This window comes from Oreochromis aureus, linkage group 23 (assembly GCF_013358895.1).
Source record: "Oreochromis aureus strain Israel breed Guangdong linkage group 23, ZZ_aureus, whole genome shotgun sequence".
NCBI lineage: Eukaryota > Metazoa > Chordata > Actinopteri > Cichliformes > Cichlidae > Oreochromis > Oreochromis aureus.
Window position 1 is genome coordinate 30225185 of NC_052963.1, and position 26580 is coordinate 30251764.

Sequence of the window (26580 nt, forward strand, 5' to 3'; positions counted from 1 at the left end):
AAAAAGAAAAAAAAATTGTAGAGACAGAAACAAACTCAAAAGCACCCCCTGGTGAAAAATCACCCGAATAGCACCCTATGGCCATGTCCTCATTCTAATAGTAAAATAAGTTTTTTTTCTACTTGAGTGTTTTAAGATTTTGAGGTGATTTTTGGTGTCAGAGAGCCACCCAGTGTTCAAAAATGGCAAAGATTTGACTGCAAGTGTACCAGAAATGGTGGTCCTCACTTTGATAGTGCATTTACCTGGTCCTCAGTCGGCATGCAAGACAGGAATGTGTGTGTGTGTGTGTGTGTGTGTGTGTGTGTGTGTTCTAAAAGGCTGTATGTAAAGTATTTGGTCACCTTAGGTTTAGTATTTTTATAGGATTACACTAATTGCTTCATATTCAGTTACTCCTTGTTACCGCTCTGAAAGCTGCTTCATATTTCTACTTGCAGCTGATAATTTTGATCAGTCACACACACACACACACACACACACACACACACACACACACACACACACACACACACCCCTCTCGCTGTAGGTGTGTTCGGCTGCCTTGTCTCGTTCTCTCTCTAGTTGTAATATTTAAATGGACCTCTTGCTTTTGTGGTGTCACTTTACTGAAGATAAGGTGTCTCTTCTAAATGCAAATTCAGACACACAAAAGCATCTACACACACAAGCACACAGCTGCTTTGAAAATGTATTAGCAGTTTAAAACGATAAAATGACTAATTTATTTATTTTGCATGTCTGTAAAAGTTCTCATGGGGAAGTTTCTGGCTAATATCATTTCATGTTTTTTATCGGTTAGCCATATAAAACAGCTATCTGCCTGGCCTAAATGAATTGTGTGAAATTTAAATCTGCAATATCTCAAGCATGAAAAATACAGATCCTATTTGATAAATTGTTATAAGCGAACCATTTTAGTCTCTTTAATCCCTTTTTTCAGATGTACTTCATTACTTTATTCAGCTGCCAGGTACAAAGCAGAGTAAACAGTGAATACTGGATGGCCAAGGATAGTATGGCACTAAAGTAGGGTTCACTGGATAGGCAGCTTCTTGCTAAAACCTCACCCATAACAGGAATATAAGTTGATATGCATGCTTGTATTTTGTGTTCACCTTCTTCTCTTGCTCTCAGGTGGGCTGAAAAGCCAATTATTCAACTTGAAAACCATCAAATTATTTTTTTACTTCTTTTCTTCCCATGTAATTTCTCACTTTTCCTCTTAAAAGAGCATAATGCTACAGTTAGTAAAAAGGATTTAATATACATAGCAAATTTGACACAGCCTGCCAAATAATTTGCAGCCCACAGGTACTTGCTAAAAAGCCATTTTACCTGGCATATCCTGTCATGTGACTTACAAAATGTCACGCATTTAGTGGTAACAGGTGAAACCCAGGATTGATCAGGTGCAGCCTAAATTGAAATGCACATGTTTGTAAAGTTATGTATAAAAGCACAGCTGGTCCTAAATTTAGAAATAAAAGGCTTTTATTTATCTCTTGAAATATGGAGCTATAAATTTATCTTTAAAAGTAACACATCTCTTCGTTGTTCTGTGTCATATGTTTACCTATTTATCATCCAGTGATCACATGCTAAATTTATTCATATAATAATATGCTCTGCTAAATACCAATGTCCATTTTGCTGGTAATGCACAATTTTGTAACTATGCAAGGAGGGCACACCTGAAAATGAGAACTGGCTCTGTGTTTGCCCCGAGTGCTATCTAAATAAAGGTTGAATGAGTGAATATCCTGTAGCTCTGTATTCATTATTTCCAGTGAGAAATGCTTTGTGCCTCATCAGCATATTCCCCAGCCGGCTGCCCTCAGCGTGCCGTTGTCTTCAGTGTTGTTGTAAGCAACGAACAGATATAGATGGAGCATTGCTGAGGCACTGTAAATATTTAGAGCTGCTGTTGCACCATTTGTTTTAGGAAGACATCCATAGACTGCAGGGCAGAACTGGAGGAGTGTACTAGATGAGTTGAGGTTATGGTTTGGCCATGCAGTGTATTCGATCAAAAATTACTTGTCATCCAGTCACTGAGCTACTAGTATATAGTAAAGTTCAGAAGGTCCACATAATGAGAACAGAGCATTCCGTTATATTTATCTTGTTTTGTCATTTCTCAATGGATGCAAAAGTATCTGAAGAAGGGTTGCAGCCTTAAAACTGGAGAAGAATTTAAAAAAAATCTGCACTACACTGTTAAAAAAACCATCTTAAAACAACGGTAATATTCCGGCAGCTGGGGCGCCAAAATACTACCGTAAAATAACAGAAAATAACTTTCTCATAAAAATACAGTTATTTTCAGTAATGAAAATAGAGTTTGTTCCACTAATTTTACATAGGATTTTGCCTTTTCCAAGTGCTTTTAGACATTAAATTAGGAACATTTTAACGTGATTAAACAATGAAATTACCTATTAACAAGGTCAATGAATGTGGCAATATGAATAATAATACTTAAATGTACAGAAATATACAGTTAACAGTTGGTTTAAATAATAATGGATTGCATGCCCTGGGACAGAGGCGAGGCTGCCATATCGCACCATCGGCCCCTCTGGCCATCACCATTAGGCGGTAGGTGAAGAGTCTTGACCAAGGACACAACGACCGAGAGTGTCCGAGCCGGGGCTCGAACCGGCAACCTTCTAATCACAAGGCGAACTGCCAGCTCTTGAGCCACGATCGCCCTAAATAGCAATGATAATAATACTTATGTGATGTAACACAAGCTTATAGGAATCATGTTATATACTTTTCCATAGCATTACATTTGAATTCAACAGTTCAATCTTTCAAATAACGGACAGATATTTGTGAAATCATGATACATTTGTGAATGTATTTTAACAATCTAAATATGCATATGTACAGACAGATACATTTAATAAACATGAAAATTATGTTTTATTACATTACAGTGATTTAACGTTAATTGACATTTGAAATGTGAAGTCACAGTCTATTTATGTAACTTTAATGATATTCTAGAAGAACAGAACAAAACTGTAAAATGCACAGTAAGATACTTTGACATTACTATTTTTTGGAACAGTGTAGAGCTGCTTCGGCTAATTTGGAACTATGTATGCTGACCCACTAATGCAACAATATCAGTAGTTTTAAGCATATTCCCACAGACCTGAGCTACGGTAAAATTATAGTTCAGTAGAACAGTCAGCAACTGTGGAAACCTGGACCATAAAAGACCAAATGTGAGTTATTGTATATTTGTGTTGATTTTTTGTGTCAGTGCAGATTCTGTATTAAGAAAGATGCCTCAGAAATCATTATTGTCAATTCTGCTGATTCTATTGAGATTTCTTTTTGTTTTTTAACCTGATAAGAGCGTTATTTCAAAGGATGTGAGATTAAGGGAATTTTTTTATAAACCTGCATTGTAGTAAGGCACGGGATAATCATATTTAACAATTTGAAGAAAAATCTCTAAGCAGTTCAAGAGTGCCACCTCAGACGTTGGTCTACACAGCACGCCAACAATGACAGATTCAGCCATTTTTCTTAGTCATTAAGCTTCTTTCTCTCACTTTCTGCGTCTTTTCGTCTTGTTTCATTTTCCTTGTCATTCTTTTGTCTGCTCTAGACTCGCTGCCTTGTTCTCTGCATGCTTGTTAATCTTGCTACGCTGTGAAACTCTTTTTTTCCTCCACCCCAACTTCCCATTTCCCTTTGGTCTCTGAATTTTGCATTTTCTTTTGATTTCACCAACAGTAATAAGCCACATCTGCTGGAAGAGTTTACATGCTTCAGTGATGGTGTTTTCCCTCTTCCTTCTTCCTCTACTGTTCCTTCTCATTCTGTCTTTCTCACCATTCAGAGTCAAAAGGACAGAAAGTAAAAACGAGAGAAAAGAGAGAGGATTATAGTATACAGACCGTGACTGTGAAAAATAGATGTGTGCAGAGAAAGAAGTATAAAAAAATCCCATCTTTCTCTACGTCTAGCCTTCTCTTTCTGGTTCGACAGAGATAGGAGGGATAAAAGCTGGATTCCTGGATCAGGGTTCACCTCAATATTGTCATCCCAGGAAGCTTAAAGGCCGAGCTGCTGAATCACAGTCTCGCTGATCACGGATGGTGGCTTTTAGCCAAACCTGAGACAGAGACACGTATGAACTCCTGCATAGAGGAGGAAAATAAAACATGTTTGGCATCGCTCTGTAGAGGAAATAAAGCAAGTTTATTGTGACATCAACGCACCACTTTTTTTTTCATATATTACCGTTTGTTCTTTATTTGTGTCTTTTGTATCTCAACATATGAGCATTACAGTACCCATGTGAGTGTGTGCATGTTTGTGCATAAGACAGCAAGGGAATAGAGCCCCACCCCACTGCCCCACCACTGTTGGTGTAGTAATCATTCTTCCTGTCTCACTCTTTGTGATTGCCAGCCCATCCTTGCACTACAGCTAAATTGAATCAATTAAAATCTTTCTTTTAGATGGCTGCTGTTGCTTCCACCAGATTAGGCTTTGATCAAGAAACACACAAATAAATAAATAAGCAAGTGGAAGGGGAATAGAAAAGGAATGAACTTAATTAAACAGTCAGCGGGGGTGTGTGCTTGTCTGGATGTTAGTAGGATTGTGTGGATGCAACTGCACTGTATAGGATTTTGGCACATATACGTGATTCAAATGAGTGCTTGTTCAGAAATACTTGCAGAAATACAAAAAAACCCCCTAAAAATTGTGCATATGTGCAATGAGCAAGCTTGCAAGCAAGTGAGCGTACATGCGTGTATGTGAACATAGAGTGGCTCTATCATAAATTTTATAAAACAAATTATCAGCTGACTCTATGTCAGCAGTTATACTTTACAGTAGATGAATCTGTGTGAGCCATTGTAAACATAATATGCATTATGGTTATTATGACCACAGTCACATGTGCTGCCATGCATAATTACAGCTCTTAACAGCCACATTAATTCAAATCACTGTGTATTATGCAATAAAAATGAATATGATTTGTGATCCTGTTCTAATGAAATTTTTTGTAAACTGGGTTCAGCACAAAGTCATAGATTTAACTTTTTAAATATCGAAGTGGCAGGCCAAAGAACAATAAACACATTCGTTCCATGCTGCTAAAATGTTATGGTTCAGTAAGTGTTATCTTGGATTGGGTAGATATGATGCAGGTCATATTTATTGTTGTACAACTGGATTTATTAGTCTCACATTATTGGACTTATGTTGTATAGCAGGAATTCTCCACAACAGTAGAAAATCAGGCAAACCTAGGGTGATCGTGGCTCAAGAGTTGGCAGTTTGTCTTGTCATCGGAAGGTTGCCGGTTCGAGCCCCGGCTCGGACAGTCTCGGTTGTTGTGTCCTTGGGCAAGACACTTCACCCGTTGCCTGCTGGTGGTGGTCAGAGGGCCCGGTGGCGCCAGTTGTCCGGCAGCCTCGCCTCTGTTAGTGTGCCCCAGGGCAGCTGTGGCTACAATGTAGCTTGCCATCACCAGTGTGTGAATGGGTGGATGACTGAATGTGTAAAGCGCTTTGGGGTCCTTAGGGACTAGTAAAGCACTTTACAAATACAGGCCATTTACCAAACCTCAAACCTCAGAGCTGTGAATATAACACTGGACATCCCCAAGTCATTCCATGCCAAAAACTGTTCAGGTATAAGAAGAATTAAAAGTCGTTGTTCTAGAGAGTTTTAATGTGTAGTAGTGAGAGTGATGTAGAAATACTAATAAACTTGCTGCAAACACTGCTGCTACCACTAATATGACTAATAATAATAATAATAATAATAATAAATAAACTACTATTAATTACTAATAATAATAATTTGCTATTTTTTCATGTCCCCATGTATAATACTGGGTTTTACTTTAAAAACATTCAGGACATATAGTAATTATTTAAAAAAATCAGTGACGCCATCTTTTCTTTTCTTGCACCAAGTAATTTTAACGATGATGTTTTTTATTTCAGTAATTATTTACAACTTTTGGAAAACAGCAGGAACAAGCAAAGAAATAAATGACAGCAAATAACTGAATTAATGCAAATAACAGATATGCAGACTGAAGTGCAGGATGGTAAATACATTCTTTTAGCTATCCTCAAAGGCTTTCTGTGGGTGTTTCTACACATAATGCATCCAGTGTTAATTAGCAGTGTAGTGTTGACTGAAACTGTGAAATAAGCATTTCATTTTCACTGATACAAATAAAAATATCCAAAAACACATGGAAGAAAATATGTGAGCATGTGAGGTTGAAAGGGACAGTTCTTGGGTGTGGTTGTTGGGTGTCAGTGCCCAGGATGCATGGAGGGCTTAATGGGGCTTTTAGTGCGGAAGTGTTGGGGGCTGGACATGAAATTGCTCTAAAAGACCTCAGCTCTCCTGTGGCTCTCCTCGTCTCTTCAGTACATTCATACCTTACTAGTATTTGATGTTGAAGCCTCACTCGCCATGGATTTTGGCAAATAATCTAAGCGATAAGAGGTCGTCAGATTGCTCGAAATTCAAAGAAAAGGTGCTTCAAAGATTCCTTTTTTATCTTTTTTAGCATTGCATAGACTGGTCTGTACTTTACAAAAGGAAAAGAGATAACGCTATCCCACAATCCTTTGCAACAGTGAGATTCAGGGCCATGCAGCATCAGGCTGTTCACATTATACTATTTATTCACATCAAAAGTTTTTATATAGCAGTGACATCAATTGCATTTAAATTTAGAGGATATGAGTGGACAGGAGAATGAGCGTAAGCAAACATCTCAACATGACATTTATTTTGTTTCACTTTTTTTGGTTTATTTGTTCGGTTGTTTGTTTTTATTAACGGTGCTGTATTCACAAACACAGAACATTATAGCTTCACCTCATCAAAGAACCAGCAACATCCTGTAGCATGATGCATAGCTAAACATATGTTCAGCTGAAGGCTCTTCGCACCATAGTTTGACTGGATCAGTAAAAGAAATAAAAGTGATGTATATGGTGCTGTAGCTCAGATGGAGAAGGAGGTGATTTTGGTGATAACTCAGTGCCATTCACCGACTATTAATCGAATAGTCAGTAATAGCTCAGACTAGCTAACAAACAGTAACAGATGAGTTTTTATGATACATGAATGACTATTTGCACAGGCCTGAAAAAAGTACCTGCTGCAGCATGAAAATATAATACAGAAACACTTGTAAGTACAAGTATATTTGAGTTTTCCACAATGGAAAAACTGTAATAAACAGCATAATTATTTCCCAAACTATCCTTCGTAAAGACCTAGCCAACTCTGAAGAACTAATTGTAAGACAAGCACAGTTGTCTGGTGTCAAAGGTAAATAGTACATTTCAGATACAGACATCTGGCCAAACACTTAATGGCCTGACCTCAAGCTGTTGAGATCAGCTATTGTTATTGTGGTTAAAAAACATAATGATAATCAATACATAAACAACAACAACAAAAATTAATATCCTTAATGTTGTTAGTTAAATTACTCCATGACCTTGTGTATTCAGTGGGTTTTTTTTTTAACAAATCAATTCAACTCGAAATACAAGATCATGGAGTCGCTGAAGCAGTCTATAGGCAGTTCAAACAAAGTCTTCTCTTGAAAGGTAGTCTGGATGTGGCCGGTCGTGTTGTACTGACCTTTGAAACCTTGATTTGAAATTTGTACTATGTTATTAAACATGTCACTGCCTCTTTGTGACACATTATCATTTTCCATGAAGTTTTCATTTGAATTACTCTTAACTCTATATCTATATTGCAGCAAATTATTAAAGAATGAGGCTTTTGGTTTTCTGTGTACAGTGGCAAAATATACCTTAATAGCTGAATTAAGGCGATTAAAAAAGAAAATTTTAAAAAATGCAATACAAAAAATACAATTTTTCAAAATACAAAAGTACAAAGAATGTTTTTGAATGAATTTTTTTTCTATTTTTCATGATGTGTGATGATAAACTGTAAGATTAGACCTGCTAATGTAAAGACATAAATAAATACAATTTCTCATTTCTAAAGTTGAATGTTGAAAAGGAACCCAAACTGCATAAATGAACTGTGTAGATTAAGACAGAGAAAAGTCCTCATGCCATTAGGTGTCTTTTCTGCTTATGGTCAAATAAGAAAAATAAGGAGAAGATATTAAAATAATATCTACTGTTTTTAATTTGTCCTCTCATCCAGGTTTCCTGAGTACCGGTGACCAAGCAGCAAAAGGGAATTATGGCTTGTTGGATCAGATCCAGGCTTTGCGTTGGACCAGTGAGAACATTGCAGCCTTTGGCGGCGATCCATTGCGAATCACTGTGTTTGGCTCCGGAGCTGGAGCTTCCTGTGTGAACCTGCTCACGCTGTCTCACTACTCAGAGGGGAACCGCTGGAGCAACTCAACAAAAGGTAAAGCCCAAGGACTCAAGTTACAGGGATCCATGTGGGGTCTTCATACCTTCTTAAGTCTCATTTCAGTTGTGTGTGACCATAAAAAAGGTTGTGATCTCCTTTTGCTGATGCTTGTTGTCATTTTGGATGCGTGTATGTTAACGTGCTGAATGGAGGTTTTTTTTCTCTGCGTTTCACTGTACATGCAATATTCAGCTTTGACATGAAAAAAAGCAATTGATAATATACTACTATATAGAAAACAAAATACTTTGTGCTGCATTACTTTCTGAGAATGCCCGCTCTGAGCAATTAAAAGCAGTTTGAGTAGTTGTTTCACAAACAGTTAAATAAAAAAAATGAACAAAAACATCACATATATTCTAAACACAGATTTCATTTATGACTTTATTTAATGGGAAATACAGAGAGCATTTTTTCAAAACGAAGAGACTTGGTAGTAATAATGTGTTACAACCACGTATATCTGGAGCAAAAAAAAAAATGTGCATCTAACCATAAACAAAATTAGGTGATAAGATATGTAAAGGATATTGACATTAATGGGTAACAAAATATATGGAAAGAAAGAACTTGAAGCACTTCTTTCCCTAAGGTCATGTAAGCAATAAGAACAATAAGGACAGTGTTGACCAGTACCCTGCCATTGCTGTAGTTTGGATTTCTGTTTGAATCCTACACTATGTGGCAGGATAGTCATTTTGTCAGAGTATATGAAACCTGAGCTTTGAGATTTGTCTATTTCCCAGGCTAGCTGTCCACTGTAATTGTAACAAACATTTCTCAAGAAGAAGGAAATAGTGAATTTAGGAACATTCAAGTTATCTTACAGACCAATGCCTTCTGTGGATTTGGCATGCTTTATAAAGAAACAGAAATCTTATTTCAGTCACACCACTCACGTTTGACATGATAGATTTATGGTGTATTTCACACTCCCTGAAGTGGATGGTTCAGACAATCTCCATGAACTCTCATAGGTTCCTACCATTATCTCTGATGGAGCTGTTTAGCTTAGCATCAATGGGGGATTCAAAATCAACTTTGTTAACAACATTTATAAATATCTGTAGGACCCCAATATCTCACTCTGTCAACACCTTTTTATTACAGTCATATTGGTGATAATTATCTAAAAACAGTGATCATAAGTGTTTCACACATTTGGATGGAAAACAAAGAAAAGGGAAAGAGAAAAAGTGACATCCCCCATCACACCAAGCTATAAAGATTTTTTTTTTTTTTACATTCAAGAAGACTAACAGTCACAGGATCATTAGTAAATGTTCAGATTTGTTTCTTGTTACTACTGAAAACTAACAAACCAAAGAATTTGCCTGTTTTTACATCGTTAATGTTACCCTCACCCAGCCGGGCATTAATGTGGGACTGATTCAACAAACCTGCATTTTACTATGTTCATGATAAAAATCAGGATGGCTGACTGATTTTGCTATTTTTTCTTTATTGCCAAAAGAAATATTGCTTTGTCTGTTCTAATAAGCAAAACTATTTTTCAGTGCATTCAGTTTGCCTCTAATATGACCTATGATCGCTGAGTTTCCGTTCCATTTTCTCAATCAGCTGATTTATTATATGATATTTTTCTTTATATGATTTTCAAAATGACATTTTATGCATCTATACTTATTTTGACATATTTTGGGATAGTCTCTGAATTGTACCTAATTAATTGTTTTCTCCATCAATCCTGCCCCTGTGCTGTTTTTGTCTTAAGGCCTGTTCCAGAGGGCCATCGCTCAGAGCGGCACAGCTCTGTCTAGCTGGGCTGTCAGTTTTCAGCCTGCCAAATATGCTCGAATGCTGGCTCGGAAGGTAGGCTGCAACCTGGAGGACACTGTGGAGCTTGTGTTGTGCCTGCAGAGAAAACATTACAAGGAGCTTGTGGATCAAGACATCCAGCCGGCCCGTTATCACATTGCCTTCGGCCCTGTTATTGATGGCGATGTTATACCCGATGACCCTCAGATTTTAATGGAACAAGGTATTTAATTTATTTTCCACCTAAAAGGATGCTTTGTAATTACAATTTGTAGGTTAACAAAACTCTGTACTGTGTCTTGCTAGGTGAGTTCCTCAACTATGATATAATGCTGGGAGTGAACCAGGGCGAGGGCCTTAAGTTTGTCGAACTTATTGTGGACAATGAGAACGGCGTCCAAGCTAATGACTTTGACTACGCCGTGTCCAGCTTTGTGGATGACCTTTATGGCTACCCAGAAGGCAAAGACATCCTGCGAGAGACCATCAAGTTTATGTATACTGACTGGGCTGACAGGCATAATCCAGAGACACGCCGGAAGACACTCCTAGCACTTTTCACCGATCACCAGTGGGTAGCGCCAGCTGTTGCCACAGCTGACCTGCACTCCAGTTTTGGATCTCCAACCTACTTCTATGCTTTCTACCACCACTGTCAGACGGAACAGGTGAGCTTCAAACTATCGCATGCCTCATCAGCTATGAAGGTACTTTCAAGTATTATGGTACCTGGAATCTTGGAATGAAGACCCTGTCTTCATTTGAGTTGTATCACTGAGCAGAAGCCATTTATCAACACATGTAAACAGAATGAATTCAAGGACCCGACATACCTCATAACAATAATGTACAATCAAATAAAATCGCTTATTACTTATTGCTCAAGGCAAAACAAAATGCTTCCAAATGAAATTAAAATAATTGATTTGAACTGATAGTTTGATAGATAAGCCAACACATGTGTAGTTGGCTAAGTAGTAGTGTCAAACCATGTTTTATATTTTAGATTCTTCCAAATAGCCACCCTTTACTTTGATTACTGCCTTGCACACTCTTGGCTTTCTCTCGATGAGCTTCATGAGGTAGTCACCATGTTTTTCCAACAGTTTTCAAGGAGTTACAATAGATGCTGAGCACTTGTTGGCCCTTTTGCCTTCACTCTGAGGTCCATCTCGATTGGGTTTAGGTCAGGTGACTGTGGAGGCCAGGCCATCTGGTCAGGCCATCCGGCGCAGCACTCCATCACTCTCCTTCTTGGTCAAATAGCCCTTAAACAGCCTGGAGGTGTGTTTGGGGTCATTGTCCTGTTGAAAAATAAATGATGGTCCAACGAAACTCAAACCAAATGGGATGGCATGTCACTGCAGGATGCTGTGGTAGCCATACTGGTTCAGTGTGCCTTCAATTTTGAATAAATCTCCAACAGTGTCACCAGCAAAGCACCATCACACCATCAAACCTCCTCCTCCATCCTCACAGTGGGAACCATGCATATGGAGACCATCCATTCACCTTTTTTACGCCTCACAAAGACATCGTTAGTGGAACCAACGATCTCACATTTGGACTCATCAGACCAAAGCACAGATGTCCATTCCTTGTGTTTCTTTGCTTTTCCTTAGTGGTGGTTTCTTAGCAGCTATTTGACCATAAAGGCCCGATTCACACAGTCTCCTCTGAGCTGAACAGCTGACATATACATATGTATACATACATATTTGTTTGTTGGTTGGCTGTTTTTTTTATTTATTTTTTTTACTAGTATCTTAAATCCTTACTTCTTCCTGGATTACTTAATGCAACATTTAATGTTAATGCTCAAATACGTCTACACAAACTGATGAAAATGAAGAGTGCTCATTAAATTGCCCACATTCCTTATTATATTAACTTCAACTTGGTACAGCTACCATGTATATGTACTCTGTATTCCAGTTTAAACTCATCTCAAAGCAATTTTCCTCTGTCAGCATCATCCTTTTATCTTTTATCTTCTCTCGCTCTCTCTCTCTGTTCAATTCACTGAATAATGAGCCAAAAATGGCAGGTAAATTAATATTAACAACTTATCTCATTCCCCCTTTTTTCCTCAACAAGTATTCTATTTCTCCAGCCTTTTTAGTCTTGCTGTGTCTATGCATATTGTCAGAATATCCACCGTGCAAAAATAATGCCTTTTAATGTCCTGTATCTGTCACATAAATGTAATAATACTGACATGATTTGATTCATCTGCTGCTCATTAGGTACCACCCTGGGCAGATGCAGCACATGGAGACGAGATCCCATATGTGTTTGGCCTGCCTATGATTGGACCAACAGAGCTGTTTCCCTGCAATTTCTCCAAGAACGACGTTATGCTCAGTGCTGTGGTTATGACCTACTGGACAAACTTTGCCAAGACAGGGTATGATGACTCATAAGGGCCAATGCAGTGTTATGAATCTCATGAATCTGAACAAAAACATCACAGCTTTTTCAGTTATGAAAATGTTAAGTGCGGCATCTGAAATAACTTATAGCTCATACTTAATATCTGTACTTGATCTAGCTAGCATCTCTGGAAAGTTAATAATTTCACTTCACTGTAAATGATAAACAATTTGATGTTATTATTAGTTATATGGAAATGAAATAATTCTATTGTTTGACATGATTGGTTGTGATTTTGCCAAAATACATTCTATTCATTTCCAAAAAAAAGCGTACATGATTGTTTACCAAGTCAGCTGGTTCACATGCTTTTTTCTATATGTTCTAGTTGTTCTGTAGATATGGGTGGCAAATTAAAGGGTTTGGGGAAGCACATCCCATTAAAACCTTTTCAGTGCTTCCTGGTTGATCAAGGGGATAGAAAACGTTATTTCAAAAGACAGTCCTTTATTTTTCACTTTGATGATGATAGTGCAACGTACTGTCTAACATTTTAGTCCATTAACTCTTATATTTGAGATTTGGCAACTTTAGAGTGCAAGCATGTGATTTACATTATCATCTCTCATTTCCAACGAATGGACATCCTGAAGGGACCACTCCTATCAGAGTAGAAAGAAATAATCAATTAGTTTATGAGCTTATGTAGTGTTAATTATATGTTAATAAAACATATAATCACCATTATAACATTGTGATAATTTCACTGTAATTTTGTTTCTTCAGTATGACCGGGAGTAGTGAATCATACTATGAGTTTTATGGACTGTGTAGTATAATTGGTATTCTTTGAAAATACCCACTACATATCTTCAAATACATTATTAATTGATGATCCTAGCCTGGAGAGTGACATTCTGAAAGCGACAAAATTAAAATCCTTTTTTTCTCCCTCTGTCTCATGTTGCCTTCCAGCATATAGTCATGGCGGTAATTGTTTTTCTGCAGCATAATAGGGGGACATTGGCTTTTCCTGTGCACTGCCCAGTAGCCCGGAGGGGAACAAAAAAAGCACTAATGATCTACATATATAACCCCAAATTGACGTAGAATGCCGGGTACCTGAGAGATTTATGCCACCAATTTGAATGGTTAAGCGTGTTCCTGATGAGGTTTGGCTGGCTCCATATGCTGCTCTCAGACAATGGGGCGCTCACTGGGTCTGAATGGGCCTCCATAGTTCACATGGCTGGATCTGTTCTCCTCCGATTAAGTGCAAGTGGCTCTATTTAGTGCAGGATCCAAACTCAGTGCGTTATCCTCCTCTGTACTGAATATATGAGGGGCTTTCACATGGGTTACTGACCTGCATTTACAGTGTATTTAAGCCATGAGTTATTGAGTCGAACATTTAAAATTGATGGCACATGACATTTAAAAAAGTAGCTATTCTAAGTTTGGTTTATAGTAACCACTGAACCATGTACTTGTTGGAAATTATCAGCATGGTTGAACTGCATATTCACCTAAACATATTCTTTGGCAGGAAGCTTCTTTTCATTTTTGAATTATATATAAATGCATTCACTTCCAAGGAGATATCCATAATTAAAAAAAAAACTGTGACAGGGATTTTTTTTAATGTCTCAAAATTTAAATTAGGAATATTTCTAAGGTTATTAGCTATCTTAAGACCTTTCCATTCAGTCAGAATCTTTAGAAAGTCCTACATCTTTGAGTAATAATTTCCCTTCTGACCTTTTCTGGATCTTATCAGGTGTGATATCTTAGAAAGCGTTGATTAAAATTTGATGAAACCTGGAGGCTGCATTTCACCACTGCATTTCAGTATTTTCATAATTATACTGATTAGCCTGAGGCAAATGCTACACTTATGTCAAAATTAAAATTTCAATAGCCAGACAGCTGTGTCTTAAGAGGTCCAGTTCACCTTTAGCCTGGTTTTAGATCTTCCTGCCCTCTAAGGTAAACAGCCAACAACATTTTCTTTTTTTTCCACTGTAAGGCTCTCAGCTCGTCTGTGACCTCTTTAACGGAAACTCATTCCTACTCTTTCTTCAAAGGGACCCAAACCAGCCTGTCCCCCAGGACACCAAGTTCATCCACACTAAGCCCAATCGTTTTGAAGAAGTGGCATGGACACGCTACAACCAGAAAGACCAGCTTTACCTCCACATTGGCCTGAAGCCCCGGGTCAAAGAGCATTACCGTGCCAATAAGGTATAGTTAGATGTAACTCTCTCATGCAGCAGATAAGCTTTTTACTGTTTTAAAAGAACTCCAATAGTAGCTTCAGTACACTGGCTCCCTGTACATTTAGAATTTATTTTAAGATGTTACTGATCACTTTTAAACCATGTGATGGTTTGGCTCCAAGCTACATAGCAGATATGTTGACCCCATATGAGCTGTGTTACAGCCTTAGATCCTCAAGAGCTGCCATGCTCGTGGTTCCAAACTCAAGATTTAAATCTCAAGTTGACCATCAGCTTTGGAATAATCTACCAGAGGAGAAACTGCTCACAAAATCTGTGGCTTTTTTCAAATCCTTTTTTTTTTGCTTTTTTTAATGTGATGTTTTCTGTGTCTTCACAGGTTATATTTTTGATAGCATTTGCATGTGTGCATGTCAATCTATCTGTAAAGATGATAGCTTGAAATAATTCTGATATGAATTTGTAGACTGGGCCATGTTAAAAATGCATTGAAATTTGGCAAGTTCTTCAAGGTCAACTTAACGATTGATTGAAAATTGACAAAAGCACTATAAATATTATTCTTACAAGTGTGGTGTGGATACAAAGTATACGCACAAAGTACCATTAATTTAACGTTAACTTTAAACTTAAAAAAGCTGGCTTTCTCATTCAAAATATTTTATGATATATTTGGGCTATTTTTCTATTTATTATGTATTTAAATTAAACTCTATTTATTCTGTTTTTATTAACATTTTACACATTGCTCTAACTTTTTCAAAAACAGATAAATCCAGTGTATGCAATCTGGATTTATAAAAATGCATTTCAATTAATTTTCTTTTTTTTGTCTCTATAAAGATGAAATTCCTGTGTGTTTCCTGTTTATGCGTCACTTGTGCCCTGTTTTGTGTTAGTTTTTTACAAGCAGGGACGTTTTCTGAATGCTTGATATTGAACTGCAATATTGTTTCATTTTCATCCTATTGTAATTCCATACTTACTTTAAGATGCTCTTCTGAAGACAGTTTTCATACTTGCTTGATTTTACCACCTACGCATTTCTGTCCTTTTCTCAGGTCAACTTGTGGTTGGAGCTGGTTCCTCATCTACACAGTCTCAATGAGGTCACCCAGCTCATCCCAACCACCACCAAGGTTGGTTTTAAATAATCGATGTGTCATATCATGGCAAAAAGTGTCTATGCGAGCCATTCCCTCCACAGAAGGCTTTTTGAAAAGTTTTAAATGTAACATTGAGATTGGTTGTTGACCTAGTTTGCCCAATTTTCCACTCAAGGGGCTCTTGTGATCTCCTACTTAGGTGATTATATATATAGACGTGATAGACGAACACATATAAACACAGAGCAGCAGTTGAAGTATATTGAGGAATGAATTTAAAGGCAATGCCAAAAGTGTTCAGTAGCTATTAGGTGTCACAGAGAAGAATTATACATAAACATCCAGACTGACTTCAGTTTGACACAAATTATGAGTAGATACTTGATTTACAAGTGGCTGATTCTGAATGTTTGAGGATATGAATGCATGTAATATTTTTAATTTCATTTTTAAAAAGCTTATTTATGTCAAATTTTGATAAGTGACTTTATCAAGTCAGGCAGTGGCCATATGTTTAAAGTAATTTCAGGATGTACACTATCTCACTTTGCCACGAGTTAGAACAAAAATTTGTGTCACTATGCAACTTAAGCATTAAGCTGCAGCAAAGAGATTATCGACATTACATTAATACTTGGAGCTGAAGGAAACTGAAGTTGCTCCTTCCTGATATTGTCTTCCTTTTCCTCCTTTGCTCTCCTCCTTTCCTGGTCTCCATTTTATTTACGTAAGTTAGGCCCATGAGTATTTGAATAAGGGCACAGTTTCTGTAATTTTGCCTCTCTACATTACATTTTAAATCAAACAAACAGTTGAAGTAAACTTTGACCTTCAGCTTTAAATCAAGAGTAGCCAATCTCACTGGTGAAAAATAAAAAAAATGTTGTGAGACATTACTAGTTTTATTGAAAATAATTGGCTTTGGTTTTCATGATATCCTACTTAGAAGTGATCTGATGTCTTTAAAGGCACTGTGCATTCATTTTTACAAGCACTATGTAATGATGAATAAAAATATTATGACTCCTGAATTTGAAAAAAAGAAAAAATGCCCCAAATCAAAGTAGGTGCATATTTACTATTGATCTAATGAAATTGTATTTGACCTTCCTGGTAGCAGGAAGTCTGCAAGGCTATGAAGCTGGGCTTTCTTTAAGGATTATAAAATGTCAAACAAGTAATATTTTTCATTTTCTTTCAAAATATGCTGTTAAAATGATATGTGACTCTTAGAAGCTAAATGAGTGAAATGTCAGTTTGGTGTGCACTGCAAAGTTTTGAATGATGTGAAATTCAAGCCACGGGAGACACAAATAAACAAACAAGAGTTGAGCTTTAATATCAGATAAATAAATCTAGAATCCAAAAGTCCAGCTGGAATATAATGTAATACAAGAAGTAATGAAAAAAACTTGGGGGACACACGTGGAACAAAGCAAGAACATGCACTAGCCTCAGCAGGACTAGGTAGACAACGCAATAAAACCAAAGAGAAGGCGGGATTTCTTTCTATATTAGTGTATTTATTTATTGCAAATGCAAATGAAGTCATGCTTTTTTGCTCTAATAACATTCAAAGCCTATTATGGGGTACCACAAGGTAGACTATACAGTTGAACATGATCAGATGAATTAGTTATTAACCACTGTTTTTCCTGTCTTCAGATTCCTCCACCAGAGACTACTAATCGAATACCGAAGACCAAAGTTCTGGTGACCAAACGTCCTAACCCAACCCCATTCCCCACCGAGACACAGGACAGTCACAACCAACCACATCTTGTGGACCAGCGTGACTACTCCACTGAACTATCTGTAACCATTGCTGTGGGAGCATCCCTGCTTTTCCTTAATATCCTGGCTTTTGCTGCACTTTACTACAAAAAGGACAAGCGCCGGCACGACGTTCATAGACGCTGCAGCCCCCAGCGGAGTGCCGCAAATGACCTTGCCCACACTCAAGAGGAGGAAATCATGTCTCTACAGATGAAGCAGCACTCAGACCTGGACCGAGATTGCAGGGGGGTTGGCGACTCCCTGCACCCGCATGACGTGGTTCTGAGGACTGCCTGCCCACCGGACTATACTCTGGCCATGAGGCGCTCACCAGATGACATCCCGCTCATGACACCAAACACCATAACCATGATCCCCAGCACCATGGGAGGGCTCACCTCACTCCACTCTTTCAATACCTTCCCCAGCAGTGGCCAGAACAACACCCTGCCCCACCCGCACCCACACTCACACTCCACCACCCGAGTATAGCCCTGTGGATGCACCCATGCAGGCGGGACTCTGATGGCTGAGGCTAAAGCTAATGCTAACGCAGCAGAGACTGAAGGCCTACTTTCTGACAAACACAAGTATGTCATGAGATGAAATGCCATCCTGGAGTTGCCAGAAACCCATGGAATTACACTGGGACTGTACGACACCCTGTTAATACCTGAGGAAATATAGTCAAGAGTTTCTGAGGGTTTGGACCAGGGAAAAAAGAATAATTATCTTTTTGTACAAAAATTTAAGACAAGAAAAAAATACATATAAAGAGCTGAAGATAAACAACATCTAAAGCTAAAACAAAGAGGAGGATGTTTTTTTATTGTTATTATTTTTGTTCTGATATTGCAGCAAAACAAGGTACAGTAAAAATACTTTCTCTTTCTAGCAACAGATATGGCCTTCGGGATCTTTTGACAAATGACTGCTTGAGAGTATTATCTGGATACAGAAGAGAGCATCAGACACACCTTGGAGGTGAGAAGAAGGGAGCTCTTTGTAAAAGAAAGAAAGCGCATTGTTTTCCTTTGGCATCACGCTAGAGATTACTCTGTGGGGCACAATGTAGATGCCATGCAAACCAATTTAGGCATGTCTTGACATCATAAATGGAGGCTATGTAAGATAAGGTAAAAAAGAAAAAAAACAATTGTTGAAAAGAGCAAAGGAAAGACTGAAAACTTCAAGAAAAAGAAATCCTGTATGCACAACAGAACCATTTTGAGGAGAAAAAAATCTTGCAAATACTTTTCATCCATTTATTTTTGAGGATTGGGAACAATTTTATTGTATAGAACCTATTTACATATCTAGATCTGTACACTAAGCACCGAGGCTGTTTAAGCTCTCCTCTTTTCAGAGGGGCATCCATACTGCAAACCTGCCAGTAGAACTGAACCAGTAGGAAGTGGGGATCCACCTACTGGCTTTCTGGCATTTCCAACTTCAACACAGAGAGCTGGGGGACAAAGGATAATTGGATATTTTAGCACGATGCGCATGACAATTTATCTGCTTGATGGCTGCTCTGCTGATTATGTCATTATTAAGAATAATTTTCACCCTCTCTCTTGCATTGGAGAAATTTCAGACATATTTCTTGATTGGATTACAAGAAAACACACACCCTTGCAGGACCATGGGAAATACAATTCCAGGTTATGGATGATGTGGGCTGGAGTCGGGTGCAGAAAGGGGAGGGGCTGGAAATATGGTTCAAATTTTCTTGCATAACATGATATAGCTTGAGTGGAGCTGGGCATATAAGGACTAGTTTTGTACTCCGTGTGTTGGTACTACTTTTTGATAGTGGTTAAATCACATTACACTGTATCAATCAAACTCATTGTACCTTCAGTTGAGCTCAATGTTCTTTGGTATTCTACCTACTTGACCACTATACCGTATAGAAGTAATTACCTGCACTGTTTATTCCATTGCCCGTTTTTCTTTACTTTTAACTGGGAGGTGTGCTGACTGTGGTGGAGGGTGAAACTTCTGAAAAGAAATGGTGGGAGAGTGAATTTCTGGAGCGTGTAGATTTTTTATTCATCCAATCGGGCACTGTAGAGCTCTTTAAACATGAATGCCTACACATGACTAACACAAGTCAAAGGGCAAGATGATAGGAAAAGCTAGGGTCGTAGTAGGCCAATTCCCATGATGCGCATTTCATCTAGTTTTTATCATTAGCCAAGGCTGGTTGTGTTAGGAGACGCATTGTGTTGGAATTATTGAATTATGTGAAGGAAGTAAAAAGGCCTCTCATAGCAGCTCTGAAGCCCACAGTCACTCCTCTTTACCTCATTTTGAAGAGCTACTTCTTTTCTTTTTTTAGCCCCACTCGTTTTCTACCAGGGATTCTCTACTGTCTCATCTTTTATACTGAGCTGACAGCTGGGCTGTTTAGCAAAGCGGCTCGTCTCACATCCGCACTGTCTTCAGTTGACCATCTACTGCAATGCTGTCTGCCTTTGCTAACATCTTCAGGTCAGTGAAGCCTCAGCAGCTAACGATGTTATCCATCGGTGTAGAAATGAGTCACAGTGCAGTCGAATCCAGTTGCTTAAAAGGTTGGAGTCACTGTGGGGGTAAAGTGGTGATCTTCAAAGCAGACAGAGACATGAATATCCTAGATGGCAAGTCTATTGTGCACAGATATAGAAATCTGAATGCTGGCGCAGAGATGCTACTTGGTAAGCTGAAACGCTTTTCTCCCTGTTTTCCCTTCACTAAAATGTAGATGTGTAGAGGCCTCTGTTGTGAGAATTCATCCTGCCCCTTTTGGCTTCCTTACAGGCACTGTGCAGTCATTCAAAATAATGAGTGCAGACTACTGTTACCCCATGTAACATTGTGGCAGACAAGCTGGATGAGGGGATAAAATCTTGTCTCTCACAGGAAATGTTGCTTTTTGGAATACAATTTAAATTGAATAAACTAATTTTATCTGTTGGCTCCAGATTGTTTCTCTGGATGAAATGAACAGCCAGTGCTCGATCTGGGATTGAAACAAAAGAGAGATTCCAAGGTTATTATCACACATCATCCTCGTGGGAATTTCAGAATCTGGCGAAAATCTGCTCTGTAGCTTTGTTGGCACTGTATCGACAAATCAAAAGCTTTCATACTTTAATACCGATAATATGTATAAACACTCTCATACACAACCATGTGATAAGAAATTACACCTGGGCTTTCCAAGTATTTTGTTTCCCCACACAAAATGTTTTATATAGGAAAACCCTCTACTTGAACTCAAGATTTATTAGACCCATATAAAAAGCAACATGACCTTGTTTTTGTAACCCAATTGCTCAAATGCACTTCACTAGATGTGGAAAGGACTCTTGAAAGAAAATTAAATGATGATGTTGGCTATGCAGGGATTTAGGAACATTTGTGCCTGAATGCACGCATCAACAACAAAGTAATTCCTATTATGTAGGTTACTCATTTAAAATGTGCAAAGAGTCACATGGGGTAGGTCAGATTGCACATAGTGAGTCCAAGCAAGACAAACAAAATCTGTTTTTCTTTGTTTATATGGGTTTATTACTGTTTTCTCACATTTGAATACCAAAACAATGTGTTTCATGATGTAAATCCAGTGGAGCACTACACTTGTTCACTTTTTTGGCTACAAACATGGCAAAAACAAAATAAGATTTTTATCTGTTTTTTTGTTTGTGTTGTGTTTTGATTTTTTTTTTGTTACAGTGAACATTTAATACTTTAATATGACACTAAAACCATTGAATTTATAATCCCCGTTGACTGACATGACCCTCTGCATGCCTACTGCATGTATGTAAGTATACAGTGCACCCAAACATGCAGTTGCAACTGAAACAAAACCAAAAAATAACAAACAAAAAAATTTAGAGCTCCATAGTTTCTGTCACTTTCTGTGATCAATCTTCCACACATGCTGTGGAAGATCACATCCTATGATTAATTGGGATCCAGTGTTCAATCTTTAAAATCTCTTAGCTAACTCACAACAAGTATCCTGTGGTCAGCTCGTTCCAAAACAGCCATCTCAAAAGACAAAAAGCACTACGTAGTTTTGTCTTTTGTCTGGTGGAACCACAGCTTGCATGACTTTCCATCACATTTTAGGACTGCATTTTACATAAATCCACGTAATATGACAAATCATTCTAAGCATGACTTACTTGCATTTTAGTCATATTGATTTTAAAAAGCACCCCAAAAAACATTTCCCTTTTAAAGTTTGCAAAACTGCAGCATTAGCAGTAGGATGAAAGCCGCTGAGAACCAGTAATTACATCTCTACATGAAAATATCACAGGGGTTGAGATCGTATATAGCTAGCACTTGCCAAATTCAAACATTGCTCTCCAGAGAAATGACAAAGGGGCAAAGGCAGGGCCACCCACTGAATTAAACATATAATTGCACTGATGGGTAAATAGTCAAGCAATTGCAAGGCCATGCTAAGTGGGTGACAGCCAGGGATGAATCCTAATTAATAACTTGCCATGCATCCAATTGTCTGATTGATGATAGGTGAAAAATGTAAACCAACTGTAGCGTGTAAAAAAATGAGAGAAATGTTGGTCAGCACCTGACATATTTGAAATTATAAGTGGAAATTGCTAGAAACTGTACTGAACTTAATTTATAGTGGCAGTTGCTAACAAGATTTAGCCTCTGCAGTGACTACATGCAAATATAGTCCAAATTTTCTCATAAAGAAAAAGCAGTTGTGCTAGATTGCTTGAGGATGTAAAACTAGACAGGAAGACAGCAAAACTTTTTGCAGGAAAATGCAAAACGCAACGACTCTTCAATCAGGAAATATATAAGTAAGCAAATGCATTAAATACATTTAACAGTTTTGACAGTTGTGTATGGAAAAACATGGTTATCAAAGCAAATTGAAAGCAAATTGGCATAATTTGTGAGAAAACTGCAACTTTTGAAAATAACAGCACCGAATGACCTATCCCTGAAGAGAAGTGCAGGCTTTACGAATTAGAAAGCTTTTAAAGATTAAATCTTAAAAGCAATGCACAAAATGAAAGTCTGATTTAAGCACCAGCTAGCTGCTGTTTCCCTTGCAGTTAGGAAGATGTGAAAAAGATTTAAAATACACAGTAGCAGATGAAGAGAATGCTGTGCCGAGCACCTCTCTGACCACAGATACGACCTAGCACCTTTATTGAGACTGAAGCAAAGTTAAGACATAGTGGTATTTAACTAATGGCATAAAACCCTATCAAAATCATATCGCACTACTCCACTTAACATACCCACAATGTGTATTCTAGATTTGTTCATTTATTGTCTTAACAGCACCAAAATTGAAGGATTCAGTCATTTTCACTTAGGCAACCTTACTGGAAGACTGATGCATTTCAAAGCAAACTAACTTGTTTTGCCTGGTGACATTTTCTCTATTAAGATTCGCAGTCTTTGGGTAAGAAATGGTCCACATCTAAAGCCGTGTCACCTTTTAAGCTGTATGTTGAATATGCCCTGTGAAAATGTCAATATTCCTTTCTTAGTGTTTCCATTAAAATACATTTTTTTATGGTGTAAGGAATATCTCAAATGCATTTCCTACCTCATAGAACATTTGCAAATAATAACTTTTGTGAATGTTGCATTTTCCATCCTGCTGTTATTCTCTTGTATCGATAGTAAAGTTTTATCAGGCGTTACCCTGTCCAGCTGTCAGTAAGCATTGCCAACCCCTGCAGCCGCCACAAATGTAGGTCATGTCTCCCTGCTCTTGACACAAATGTAAACGGTTGTGTACATGTGATGGTAGGTACTAGCAGTGCTGAGACTTTATCATTTAAAAAAAGTGCTTAACAGCACCTCTAGTGGTCATAGGTTCCACAGGGTACCTCAGAGTTTTGTTCTTCATGTTGTAAAAATCTCAGCTCACAACAAAAGTACAACTACATATGTTTTTAAGAAAGGGCTAGCATTTAATAGACTAGGGCTAAGAAACGTATATAATTATGAAACGTATGACTGAAACAAGGTGATAAATGTTCCCAATCAGCAGAACAGGGGCCGCTACAGAGACCCAGTTGCCCATCTCGTTTCATCTAATTTGTTGAAGTGTTGATTCACTGCTAAGAAGGCAAAAAGGAAAAAGAAAAAAATCCTTCCTTGCTGAATTTAGGAAACTGGAGTAATTGACACGCATTTTTTAAACTCTACATATCCAGTCCCAGAGTGCCACTGAGACTTTGCTACATATATATGACACTCTTTTCACTGAGAAGCATTTTGATTACATTAAAGAGTAGGAAATATCATAAACATATATTCTCTTAACACATCTTTTTAAAGTTAGGGCAAGTCACACACCTGCCCTATGATAGAGGAAACATTAAGCCTTAAAACTGAGAACTAATAACAATAAAACTTTATTGGATAGTGAAATGAGCAAATTAAATACAAAAGAAGTTCAAATTTAATTGCAGTTTTTATACTGTTTGTATGCTGTGGTAGTTTTACGTGGAACATTACAAAGTTATGAGAAAAGGGTATAACTTTTGTTTAAGTGCTGTGTACCATAACATCATAAACATACACCTTTTGCCCATCTTTTTCTAATCCAGCCTGTTTCATAACTGAATTTCTCTTATTTTTAAGAAGATTATTAAAATTCTGTCATTTTCTAAAGCCTTTGCGGGCAGGTTGAGCACACTGATTACGTGCAGCATGCGTGGGCAGGAGGGTCTTTACATGTGTGTTTGCTAAAATGCACACATCTTAAAAACAACAACAGCCAAAACACACACACACACGCACACAGTTGTAAAATCTTAAACATGACCTGCAAAAATCCGTCACCCCCCTTTTGAATGCATATGCTGGTATTGTTCATTTCCAGTTACCAGTATGCTCCTCTGTCAGCCTTGTAAACATTATTTCCATTAGTGTTTAATTCTATATTGTGCCTATTTTGTGTTTCTGTGTTGAATATCTAAATATTCTGTTTATTTTGTGTCATATGATGTCTTGCTTGTCCTGAATAAGACTTGAATTTGGATTTATTGGCTTTGTGCTTGTGTCAGCACTCATTTGTAAGAGTGTTGACATTCAAATGGCAGATGTGAGATATTAGTCTGAGAATGCCCCAGAGTTGAGAATGACTCCCATCTGGTGTCACCCTCCTTTAAAAAATTGTGTCCAATTAGCCCAGTCTCATGGCAGCTTGTGAAATAGTCCCAAAAATGCGATCTGTGACTTTTGGTTTAATCGTGACAGAGAAGCAACACTCCCACGGTCATCAGATGCGACTTATCTACCAGAAAATTACTTTTAGTAAAACTATTGCGTGTAAGAAGAATAAAACAAAAAAAATGGTAAAAATGTCTCTTTGATTAAGTTCTTGTAGTTATGCCACTATCCTCCTACTTTCTTGAGTGGACTTTAGTGCATTAAAGTGGAAGCTATCTAACATATAGGTATTATTTACATCTATTTCTCAAGCTACCGTGAGACGGTGTTAGTCTGCCATTTGCAAAAGGGGAACTTTCACCCAATCCAGGTAGCATTTCTTCAGTCATTTCTTTTGACTCCCAGCACCACTAGATTTTATTAAGCCAGTCAAGAAGGGTGAGTATACATCCAAACAGTTTGGGACTGCAAACACTTGTGAGACCCTGTTCTAGGGGGAAGCTTCATTTTTTTTTGTTCCTGTGTAAAGCTACGCAGATCGTGGTTGACAGTGATCCTGTGTTGTAGTGCAAGGGCAGAGAGGAACGAGCACTGCGAATGAATGTAACGCAACGTGCCATTTTCTGACCTCAAAGCGCAGCAGAAACAACAATTAAACCTCAGATTCATCCTGAGAGGTTTGTGCAAGCAGTCTGAAAGCTAAAGGTGGATTTGTTCTTTGAAAGTCATGTGAACCGGAGGAACTATGTGAGCAGGTCTGGCATTTGTATTGTAGATTATTTGTCACTTGTCTTTCTTTCTGGTTAAATAGTAATTACTCTTCTGGAGCACAATAAATGATTTTAATATGCTGATATGTTTTTTTTTCTCTGGAGTCTTCATTTATTATTTTCTGTGGCTGTTGCTAAGTTTACTAATTTAATTGGTGAAGCACACATCACTTCGTACTCGCGAGTAATTACTCTGGCAATTTATTTGTGGCGTGATTAAATTTGTTTTCTGTGACTGAAGGCTGAACAAGCTTTGTCCTAGGTAGAATGCATTAGAATAAAAACAGTGCCTGTAAAACCTCACCATGTTCTTACAGGACGTACACACGGAGATAGAGGGTGAACATCTGTCACTTTTGTTGAAATGGGCAAAAAATGTGACAACAAAATTAAAGAGTTTCTTCTACCGCATTTTTTTTTTTTTTTTTATGAATTCTATGCGTTTATGCTCTTTGGAATGAATGACTGAACTCTGTGTGTGGGTTGTTATGCATTATGGTTCTGCATCCATCTGACAATAGGCTGGGTGTGCTTGCAGAACTGCAAAAGGTGAAGACGTGCAATATGGAATATGTATCTTGGCTGTTACCTTTAAATTACTACACATTATTGATGATTTTCATCTAAGCTTTAAAGTTTGCACAGAAGCCCTTAGAGCTGAATAAACAAGTGGGGCACAAAAGTGACAAAATGAAAAAATACACTATTACAGAAATCCTTTAAACTCTGAAAAACGTCAGAATTTCTCACTAAAAGCAGCCTGGCTCATTTCGAAACATGCGACACTGACACACAAGTTTCAGAGGTGCCACCTCTGACCAGGTTTGCATTTTGACTGGCAACACAGTAATGGACACAATAAGAAATCATCTGACTTTATTTTCTGCTTTTTAAAAAATAAATATAACAGAAGTTGATGCTAAGTAAAATATCTCT

The 26580-nt window shown here is 37.8% G+C and overlaps 1 protein-coding gene across 1 annotated transcript; it reads left to right on the forward strand.

The window, feature by feature from the left end:
• The first annotated feature begins 6749 nt into the window (after positions 1-6749).
• On the forward strand, positions 6750-25721 carry LOC116333561 (neuroligin-1-like). Its single transcript, XM_039607072.1, has 8 exons — positions 6750-6771; positions 8209-8421; positions 10163-10429; positions 10513-10874; positions 12453-12613; positions 14664-14820; positions 15878-15955; positions 17588-25721. Exons 1-8 carry the CDS (start codon positions 6750-6752, stop codon positions 18188-18190), a joined length of 1863 nt encoding a protein of 620 aa, XP_039463006.1. The 3' UTR covers positions 18191-25721.
• The last annotated feature ends 859 nt before the right edge of the window (positions 25722-26580 follow it).